We start from the raw sequence: 11,579 nt of genomic DNA, 5'->3' as shown, positions 1-11,579 counted from the left end.
CAAAGAGCCAAGATATGAAAAACAATCGGTTTTATAAAATAATCTCGTTGGGTGCGGGCCATTACGGTAGATTTGAAAAATTCTGTGTAATGTGATTGAGTATGCATAGAAATAAAAATTTTTGCATTACAATTAGTTAAACGAGATTGGCCAATTTAGTTAAGACAATACAGTTACATTTTAATATGTTATCCGAATACTAGAAGTTTTGAACTGCATACTTCGATGCGCGTACAGCAGAATTGATATCAATTCACCAAAGAGGGAATGCCATAATAAAATAAATCATCCAGATTATATATACGTTTATCAATTAATATACCGGAGTAACAGAATCTTTAATATGGGTTGTTCTTCGATTCACATATGCAGTATGAACATAGGTGAAGGAAATTTTCACATAATGTTTAAACGATTAGGACACTGTGCGGCGATTCAGCCCGAAGCGATTTCTCGCCGGCTTGCCGTGTTCGCCAACATTTTTCGCCTCGCCGCTTGTTGCTTGGCCGACATCCGTCCATTCCGTTCAGTTCTCGCTCTGATTGCTGCTCTTTGGGCCGGGCTATTTAAATCAGCTGTTTGGCCAATTGGGGCGGGAAATGCCGAGAACATGGGTCTTGGGGCACAGGGGGGAACAACAAATAAAAACATTTCGTGCGCGATTCTTAAAAGGTTTTCGATATTTCGATGTTTCTTGTATAATTGCCAGCGCCTGTGCTTCGTGTCGTTTTATTTGTTAATTTTTTGAGTGCCTGCCAAGACGCCGGGACACTCGCTCATTATGATGCTGTAATAGACGTGGTTAAAAATAAATCATATGTGGCCACCGACAGGCGGCCACCAAATATATCTATTCATTCAACTTGAACTTGTCAGGCTTTTAATGAATGAAATCATATTTTGCAGTCGCATTCGCCGGCGCTATTCATTGGCTTTTTCTTCCTGCCAACTGACTCAGCGTCATTGGCTTGGATGCGATGCGTTCAGGCGGAACAACTTGAGATATTTTCTATTTAGACGGGCACCACAGCCCGTCACCACAGAATGGGCCAAAAGGGAGAATTGCAGCGGCAGGATGGGCATGCTGAGGGCTTTCTCATCCGTACTATGCGGCGTATGCGTAATTTGAATTATTTCGCAATTCATTGCGATTCTTTGCGAGCGGCTTGCCTGCAAAACAAACATGCACTACACAGAGAAATAACATCGCAGCCTTCTAATAGCCGCCAGTGACACTTTTAAAGGTTCATATAGTACAATATTTTAATCGGCTCGTAGATTTTTCAGAATTTGTGAGCAACATACAATAGATTATTCATACTCATCATGCATGGTATAGGCATGTTTTTGATTTCCACGTCGTTGGAAGCTGATTAAGTTTGAATTATTTTTCGATAAACGCAATCAATTTAATACAAATGGAATGCTTTCGCTCTAGGTCAAACATAATTTGCGCAAATGGCATAAAAAATTGTTGTGTATGTATTTTCAAAAATATTTTATTTGATAAACAATAATTTCTATCTACACTGGCAAGAAGATGGTTTTTATTATGACATTTTTATATATACAATTTTAATAAGAAAATACCGCACTTGTTAATTTTAAATGACAGAATGAAGATGTCGAATATTATTTACTTTTGAACTGGTACACTTTGAGATTTTAAAATAACGTCCTATGCTATAGTACTATTCGTTTGTTTTTTACTGTGCATATGGTCGTCTGATTTAACAACAGCCATTGTTTTCCCACACAAATTAGCCAAGTGTGAGGCTGCACTGTGGGGCTGCAAGGCGGCGATAAACTTCATTGTTTCGAAATGAATTTGGCGCAAAGAAATCGGGTCCTTCTAGTCGCCTGAACTTAGAGTCGCTGCAGCAAAAGGATGCATACATATGGGTGCCAGGAGAGGCTCACCGAAAGCTGGGGATCCGCATTATTGCGCAGGCAGGCGGAAAAGAAGCAGCACGCAAACTTATAATCGGGTTGCTCTGTATCTGTTTGAATGTTGGGTCGGTTGGCCACAATTCATTACGGAGGAGGGTCTGCGGTTCCCAGGAAGAAGGAGCCGTTGCGGTGGCTCTAAGCCCGGTTTGTTTATGCGTGCGGCCTCTTTGATTGTCAGTCGGCAATTTTGCCAAAGGCATAATTGCTATCTGTGCCCATTATTGCGGTCCCAACAGCTGTCCCCGCAGGATCCAACCCCCTCTCGAGCCTCCTGGAAAAATTCTAAATTTAATGAAGGAATTTCACAGAAGGAGTGGCTTCACAGAGAGGCTCATGTTGCACACGGAGCCGGTCAAGTTTCGTCCCTGATAATTTGCAAATCCTTGCGTCAATGGCCATGACAATGATTATGCCAACGAGAAACTTTTCGGTCGTCATTGTTTCCTTAGTGACTTTGTACCTCGGACCCAGCCGCCCAACTCCGTACTTGCAGCACTCAGGACGCCTTAGCGGACGCTTTCTTTTCTGGCCGAAAAGTTTACCAAACAAAACTTTTCCATTTACTCGGCCAGATGAACTGTGCGAGTACTTGTGACGTGCATTTCCACGCTGTCGCCACTGAGGTTTGTTCCTTTTGACGGCTTCGCTCGCTGGCCAAAACCGTAGACAAAATGGCCAGGATGTGTGGGTGGGATGAGCGGGGTGTTGTCACCTGCATTACAATGAAAACAGCCAACGAAAAGTTCCAATTGCAAAAGTGAAGCTCAAATACCCTTAATTGCGGTCTGCTAATATTAGATTAATACAAATTGAGATGCTATTATTTTTTTCTCAGTAGAAAATAAGTTCAAAGACTCTATTTTTCATTTAGCTAAATTCTAGAAGGTATCTAATATGTTTTATGAACTATAGGATAATGTTTAAATGCCTTTGAAATAATTTAAAAAACGAACACTCAATGTTTTCATTTCCATTAATAGTATATTCTTAAGAAATGATGCACGTACTTTCTTTAATTATTGCAAAATACTCTTTAAAATTACTTTTTGGTGAATAATAAATGCAAAACTGAAAACTGGTATTGACTGAACAAATGGAATATATTTTTGAGAACGGTCAGTTTTTCAATTTAAGACCAAACTAAAGTTTAACCTTCAGGTCAACCCAGCCGAATTCGGTGAGTTTTTTTCGTATTATTTTAGATCCATCCTTTACCTATAGCTCGTTAGGGAAAATCGAGTATTCCGCCGGCTGACAGTTGCCGAGTTACGGTGCGAGAAAGTTTCGTGTCCTGGCAGCTCCGCCCGCACTTACTGGCCCCATCCGAATGGCTATTAATTGAAGGCCCATCATGGCCAGGCTTCACTTGTTTGCCGTTTGTTGAATCAATTTGCGGCAACAACTGATGAAGCCGAAGTGGATGTCGAAGCCAAAGCCAAAGCAAGAAGTAAAAGTGGGCGGAAAGGTGGAGAGCTGTAGGTGGGATGGGTCGGGTCCGGAAACGGAAACGGGAACGGGAATAAATCAATCAATTGCAGCAAGGAATGCCTTTGGCCACGCCCAACTCTGAGCCAAATTTTATTTGCCCTTTATTTGCGCCGCTCTCATTGTTGTTCGATGTACGATGTGCGATGTACGATATACCTACGAGTATTCTTTCGCAATCGCTTTGTTTTTTTGTTTGGCGGAACTAATTAACCTCCATTTAAATGAAAAACGAGCTGCGATTTGTGCCCATCGAATGAGCGTCATAAAGTCAGTCAGGGGAGAATAATGGCCCGACCCGGAGAGTACGCACACATGACCGTGCCCGACTGGGCGTTCAATGGGACGTATACGTAATTTGAGGCATCCTGGACCATCCCGCCCACCGCCCGCCGCCCACCGAGATGCTGTTAAAATTAATGCCAGCTCGTAAGTTTTACAAGGAATTCAATTTTTTGCACCACACCCGGCCAAAGACGGATAGTCGTCCTGCCCTCGGAAAACTTTGGCTCGCCGGCAAAAGTGTCTCTTCTGTGGGCTGGAAAGCCAGCGTCCTTTGTTTGACGTCCTGCCGCTGAAAATTGATTCGAAAGTTTTGCCATTAAATTGTCCTTTGTGCCGTAATCGGCTGGCCCTTTGTTCGCAGTGGAAATGCATTTGGTTTTTTGGTATTCATCGTTTTATGGTTTTATTATTCATTTGTTAACAGATCTTTTTTAAAAATGCAGTAGGTTTCATATGCATTATTTTCATATTTTTTCAATCTTGTTTTTTTTTTTTCAAAGAACTTGTTCTTCTCGTTTTATACAGTTTTCTGAGTGGCGGCTTATGCTTTGAGTTTATAAACTATGCGTTTAATTAATATTTATATTCGTTTTCTTTTCGAATGAACTTACGCCTTGTTAATTATTGTTTGTCTCCTCGACTGCTGTACAATGCTCTCAGTTAATTTTAGTTATAGATATACCCATACAGACTACATAAAATACATAACTCAGTTAGTGTCATAAAAACATTCACATCCACTGGCAAATAATTCGCTCTATACACACGCACACCGACATAAGTTTCTATTTCGTGTTCGATTTCGAATTCGATTTTTATTTCGATTTCGAATTCGGTTTTCATTAGCATTTAACATTTAAGATTAGCCTAGATTCGGTATTCAAGTCTTGTGTGTCGTCGCCTTCAGCCGCTGTTCCAATTATGCTACGTTAACGTTAAGGTCGAATGACGGGCAGGGGTGTGTGTGTGTGTGTGGAGGGGGGGGGGGGATTACCCAAATTAAGCATATGCATAGAGACTATAATTTAATCGTACAACAATTAAACACAGTGGAGTAAAACAAGCACACACATAATCTAGCTGCAAGTTATCGGTTCTTTGTTTAACAAATATCTCTTTGGCAAAAATACAAATTGAACAACTTGATTTCGTGTTTGTTAATTGTTTTAAACGTAATTATCTACAATAAGTCTTATTCACTTCCACCGACAAGTGCGCTAGGTCTAAACTAAAGTATGTATGTGTAACTATGAATACGTAATTCGTATCGAACCAAGGACATTCAACAGTGGTCAGGACAAGCTGGGGAAGACATACAAGATTTGCGAGGAGCACAGAGCTGTCTCGTGGAGTATTTAGTTCGAGTGCAATCAATAGTTATCCCTAAGAAAACAGCGAGTCGGTTATTCCTATGTATACATATGTCGGGAATGACCCGCCAAGCTCCAATCTTCTAGTGGGTATGCTGGGATAGGATCTAAGATTAAAGAGATGCGAAATTGTACGCTACGTTTTACGTCTATGAATTGCAATGACTCTCCGTGTGCCTGTGTGTGTATCGATATACCTGCATTTGTCCTTTTAATCGTTAATTATTTATCCCTAATCGGCATCCTGGCGTTTCGGCTTCCGCCCAGTAGTATTGTACAATTTGAAGGTTTTGGCTTGCTGATTGAGTGAGTGAGTAGTGATTTCGAAATTGTTTCGGCTTAGCTACTTAGGGCTACAGATCCAGTTAAATGCTAAATATTAATGCAATTTGGCAGCACTGCTCGTTGAGTTGGGTACAAGCTATACATTCACATATCGGTATAGAGAGGGTCCTGACTGCCACTGTCCTTTGGCCACCTTCCGTTCTCCAGCGTGTTCCCTTCCAAAAAGCACAACCCAACCGAATACAACAGGTTTTGCCCGACTCTGCACTATAATGCTCCTTATTTTCCCGCTCATTTAACTTTTATCTGGCCACTGCCATCGCCATTACTCAATAGCGGAAAATCCCACAGCTGAAGACACACCCATGTGTGCCGTCACACAAAGTTGCCCCATCTTCATTCTTAATTTCATCCTCAGTTTTCCGCGCATTTTTCTTCTTTTCCCATCCGCTTTCCCATTCTCCTCGCAATTGCCTTCGTCTTTGTCTACGCGTGAGTTAATTTCAAAGATAATTTCACTTTTAATTACACACTCTGTGTTTGCGCAAGGCCCCTTCTGCTCCTCCAGCTCCACCAGCTTCTCCTGCTCCGCCATTCTTTGTATCCTTCTCCATCTATGCCCGAAATCAGGGCATTTATTCATTTGCGATAATCCACTAAGGACTAGCAGCTGCAATAGTAGTGCACTCCCCCGATCCCGACCCGAATCCAGCAATTACAGCCAAATGAATATTAAAATCCACACAATGCTGCTGGCAATTATGCACGGCGCTCGAGGATCTCAAGAACTTGGCTACAAAGTCAAAGATACGGATGTGGCTGAGAATGTAGCGGGTGGATGAGTGGGGGGGGGGGGGGTGTGCGCAGCGCCGAGTGTCCTTGGGATTCCGGGACTCCTCTGGCCTCGAACTGAAGCTAAGAGCTAATGGCAACGCAGGCCAGGATTGGTATGTCACGCTCGCTGAGCTGCGACGAGTGGCAAATGAAAACTGTTTATGGGCGGCAGCGCCACTCGAATGCCAGTTGGATGGAATAGAGATACAGCCAGCTTCTGCATATAATGGCTCCATGGGCGTGGCCGGCTCTCATCTATATCTTTGCGATATGCGGATAAAAGAAGACGGAGTCAAGAAGCTGGATAACTTAAATTCCAAGGCATAACCTTGGCAAAGCTTTGATTTTTCCTAGCTAACATTCACCAGGAATAGTGCAAAAACCCTGTTGCTTAAAGTCTTTTAATCGGATTTCTTGGTGAATCCTGTTTAAAAGGGCCTAAGTGCTATTCTCCAATCCAATTTTAAATTATATAAAATTTATCAAATATTTAAAGGAAAGCCAAACCCCATTTGGCGCAATAAGAAATGTAATAAACCCACATTTATGCAATTAAAATTTCCCGCACCTAAAGTGTTTAATTGTCGAGTGGTTTGAGTTAAGTAGGCTCCACTGTGGTTGCGACACAGCAACCAGCAACCCATTCCACTCCCAGATTTTCCATCTGCCCCATTTTAGGGGAGGTGGCAAATCTAGCACTCGCTTCTCGGGATCTTGATCTGGGATGGAGATGGGGATGTGATTGGGGCTGGGGGTCGCCGGGCAGCTAGCGGCTGTCAACCTTCAACTTTCGACGTCCATGGCTGCCGGCGCCGTCCAGGGCAATCACGTGCCCAGCCGACTTGAGCCGAAGCACGCCCCTGGGAGCTGTCAAACGGATCTGGACCGTTTCGCGCTTTCCACCCAAGGAAATTTCAAATTATTTTCGCCTTCTCCTGCTACTCCCGTTGCTCCTGCTGCCGGCTAATTAGTAAAACTCTCTGCGAAATTATGCTCACCCCCACAGTGGCTGTGCCTCCTCGGAATCCTTATCTAAATAAACACCCACATTGACGGGAAGCCGTAAGAACTGGGTGGAAATTTACATAAACTAATTCGCTGGCTGATTTGAATAAGGTAATGGCAATGGCAATGGCAAGTGGATGTGGCTGCCGGACAGGGGAAATCAGGCGGACCGAGATGCCGAAGAGAAAGCTCCTAAACTAGCTACATCCTTGCGAGTAGGTTGGATACAGTTACGGGTATGCTGGTGTTGGATGATGTCCAGGGCGACATGGTTGCTCAGAACCGGGGCTCACTGCCGGAGAGTATCCGCACGGTGGTGCTGCAGCTGGTGCTACTGCTGCTGCTGTTGATGATGGCCCCAGTTCCAGCCTACAGCTATACGAGGTGTCCGTCCGCATCTGTGTAGGCCACCGGTATGCCGCCGGCCTGGCTTACAGCGCCGAAGCTGCTCAAGCCCACCGTCGTCGGGTCGAAGGCGTTGGTAGTCATTAGCAAGTTGTTGCCCAGTCCACCGCTCGCCGGCGGCAGGTTGAGGATCTGCAGGCTGCCCAGGGGCGCCGACACCGGCACTCCCACGCCCACCAGGCTGGCGTTCAGCAGCTGCTGCTGATGCTGAAGCTGCTGCTGCTGCTGCTGCTGCTGCTGCTGCTGTTGCTGCTGTTTGTTGCGATTGGGATCCTTCAGGATGCCGTGTGGCTGGCGTGGCAGCGTGGCGGTGGCCGTCGGCAGACTGCCATTCAGTGTGGTGCTGGTGGTGAGCGTCGAAGCGCTGAGGTTCACCGGATGCAGGTCGTGCAGCATCTGCATCGGACTACCGCCCACCGTCGACGTGTGGTGGGTGACATCAGGCTGGGGCACGCCTACCACTCCGCGAAGAATCCCACGCCGCAAGGTGCCTGAACCGCCGGCCACCGCTGCCACCGATCCGTTGCCGATGAGCGTGGGTCCACCATTGGTGGCCAGCGAGGTCACCGTCATGGGTTGCAGGTGCGCCATGGGCATCGGCTGGGCGGTGAAGTCCAGGGCTGCTGGGTATTCCTGAAATGTGACACAGAGGCGAAGAATGGCTTTAGTGCATTGAAGCTGGAAAACGGAATTAGCTAGTTGGTATTAATTACTTAGTTCGAGCTCTTTTGAGCTGTTAGATTGAGCTCTTTGCCAATGTATAATAAATATTTCTGATTGCGTTTACAAACACACTGTCATAAATCTTATTATAAGAACACTAAAATAAGTGGGTATGATAGAACTGCATCTTTAAGAACTCACTTAAAGTCTGAGAGGATAGGCAAGCTTTAAATTCATTCATTTATTACTGACTCTTAAGAACTATTTCTGATTTCGGGATCTACTTTGTTTTTCCAGTGTGGATTAAGTGGGTGTAGGCTTAGCTAAGCAGCTTCATCTCGAAAGCAGCTCCTCGGCGGGATACAACTGCTGTGTTTGCTCAGCGGCAAAAGTTTTCCCATTAAACTGTCGCCCGAGATATGAAACAATGAGGAGCGCAAACAAAAGTCCGCTCTAAGCCGCGCCTCAAATACCCTGGACTCTATCCGTGCCGCGAATCCTTTGGCTACTTTTGCCTGAAAGGACGGCATTAAAGCGGGGATTGGCACTAACGATGCCGTAATTATGACAGTGCCTTCTGTCGGAGCTCCTATATAGTACAATACAACTTCCTGACAACTTCTCAACTGGGCAGCGGGAAAAAAGCAAACTGTCTGAGAGTGGATTCCTAGTTCAATTGACATGACACTTTGTGTCGAGTTGAGGAAGCTGTTCCGCATGCCAGAAGTCCGGAGTCCGTGAGTCCGTGAGTCCAGGAGCTCAGGCCAAGTTTGCAGCACGTACAATTTTCAAGTTGCAAACTTGGCCCGGGCACCTAATTGGAATATTAAGGGGAATCGAGTACCTACGATTGCGGAATTGAAAACTCTCGAGGATTAACATGGCGCAAGGACATCCAGCAACACATTAGGGACACAACGCTCAACACTGATTAACAAGGTTGTGGCGGGGGATTTGGATGGGAAACGGGAACGAGAACGGAATCGGGATTGGGATTGGGAAGTGTTCTTAAGTAGACCAGGGCGGACATTTTGTATCAGTTTACAAAGTTAAATTGTCTTCAACGAAAACTTGGGTCCCGGAGAGCTTCGGAGCAAAGCCAAGGCGATTTGGATGCTCAGGATGGGGCAGGGTGTCAAGTTTTGGACGCGTAAAGGGTTTCCCTTGGCCTGCCTGAAAACTTTTGGCCACTTAAAGGCTTTCGGGTGCCGCCGCACTCGCTAATTCTCGGCCGCAGCTCATTATTGTTGTTACTGCCGCCGGAGTTGGAACTTCATACCGGGTAAATAGAATAACCAATTGGCATCTCCACACTGGCCATAAAAAATAAACTTTCCACATTAAGGCCAACGGAGCGGCGCCGACGGGCCAAGTCTATTCTGAATCCAATTCAGTCTCGCAGAGCGGGAGCGAAAATTAAATTATGGCCCACTAGGAGTGGATCCCCTTATTTATTTAATCGGCTTCAGCTGCGTTCAGCGCTCAACCCCCCAGCCCCGCCTCAGTATTTTAAAACAAAACACTCTGCTATCTCGCTTTGATGACAGCCACAGCGCCCCAGTGCGTAAAGTATCTGACGAATGCTCCTCCTTTTCCAGTTCCTTTGCAGCTGACAGCCCAGTGGCATTCAGACAATGGCCAGAGCCAGATCCGCATTCGCATCCGCATTCGCATCCCGAGTTCGCCCGCACGAAAACTAATTGAATTTAAAACTGTGCAGAACTCAAGTTAACAAAGTGAACCGTAGTTAAGTTGTCCAGCTGAAGTCAAGTCCCTGCCCTCCGGCTGCTTCGGCGCCACATATGCACGCTCTACGTGCAGTCCACATAGGGATTCCAACTGCGTCCGGCAGTCCGCATTTAACTTATCAACGCCAGCCAAATGAAACTCGAGCATTTCGGGGCTGACGTGGTGCGGGAGCGACTTGGTCTCCTGGCCTTGGAAGCCAACCAAAGTTGGCAATAAAATACAAATTGCCGCTTAAATAGTTACAAGCTGGTTGGACAAAAACACCGCAACGGATGGATGAGTGGGTGGGCTGGCATTCTGGTTCTGCCTCTGCTGGGTGTGGCCACAACTTGTTTTAAATTGCATTTACTTCGGGCCACTTTGCGTGCCAACGAACGGATGAGGACACGGCCAAGGGAGCCAAAGTCGTCGAGGTACTGAATCTGCGACATCCTGTTGCTGCGAAAGGGCAAATCAATCAACCTTTTTTCTCAAAGAATTTCCTATTATATTACAAAAAGTATGATCTACGAAAAAATAGAGATCCAAAGATCAAAGAAAATGAATTAATCTACAATTTTAATTATTGCGAAAAAAATTCTGAATTCGTAAAGTTAATTGAATAAAACAAACCTTTAGGTTTTTATTAAGCCAATAACTAAAAGGACACACATGTGCCTTTAAAATTATTTCATTGATCTATCTATTCGATGATTAGTTTTAACATAAGCACATACAAATGAAATCTTCTAAGGGAGAGAGATTTACAAGCTAATTACATATCAAAGCAAATACATTTTATGAGAGGCAGTAAGTTTAAAAAAATGAATAAGATATGAAAGAGTATACTAGATTTTGAGGATTAAGTAAATAACAAAATCTCCGCCAAGCAACAATCCATTTCCGAACCAATAAATGTAGTACGATTGAACTTTAATGGAATTAGACTCTTTGTTTGTCATATTGAAGTAAGTTTACGTTCTTCCTAGCCAACTAAGTTGGAAATTATATTAAGCTGTACATTATTTTACACTTAAGCACATAAACAAAATGAAATGACGAATTAAATCAATTCGAGGAAGCCCATTTCAAATGCTCCCATACATTGCGCTGCACGACAGCACAACATAAATTGATTAAGAAGCTGCTCAATCACTTTTCAGCGCTTTGTGATAAACTGGTCGAGCTGAATCGAATCCGAATCCGCATCCATGGTCAGATTCTGCTGTGATGGGCAATTACAGTGGCCAGAACCAAGGACTCCGATGGGCTTGGCAGATGGGATGGGCCGAGCTTTATGCGCGCTCCTCTTTGGGGAGCAATGTGCAAAACGGTGCTCTAACTTTGTTAGATGGCCATTTGCTTTGTTTTATTCGCTCTCGATTTTTTGTCAAGTTTTCCAATTGAAATTTAATTTGATTTACTGTTATAAATTGTCCTTATTCATTTACTGTCCGCTCGTCCGGACTTTCAAATACGTGGCGCTGACTGAAGTTGAAACGGAGACAGATGCTCTTCGAAAAGTAATTTAGAGCTGGCCAAATGTTTTGGGGTAGCCACAGCGATGGG

At 44.6% G+C, this 11,579-nt stretch overlaps 1 protein-coding gene across 3 annotated transcripts in view; it reads right to left on the bottom strand.

The window, feature by feature from the left end:
* Positions 1-4,100: 4,100 nt before the first annotated feature.
* The window catches only part of sns (sticks and stones), a 57,603-nt gene continuing 50,124 nt past the window's right edge, over positions 4,101-11,579 (bottom strand). For all 3 annotated transcript variants that reach the window (NM_001043067.2, NM_001299284.1, NM_176106.2), the window contains one exon: positions 4,101-8,252. In NM_001043067.2, coding sequence (NP_001036532.1) covers positions 7,590-8,252 — 663 coding nt within the window. In that variant the 3' untranslated portion in view covers positions 4,101-7,589. The remainder of the gene's footprint in view (positions 8,253-11,579) is intronic.

The sequence above is a fragment of the Drosophila melanogaster genome, chromosome 2R (genome assembly GCF_000001215.4).
Source record: "Drosophila melanogaster chromosome 2R".
Taxonomy (NCBI): domain Eukaryota; kingdom Metazoa; phylum Arthropoda; class Insecta; order Diptera; family Drosophilidae; genus Drosophila; species Drosophila melanogaster.
This window is presented reverse-complemented; position numbering and strand designations above follow the sequence as displayed.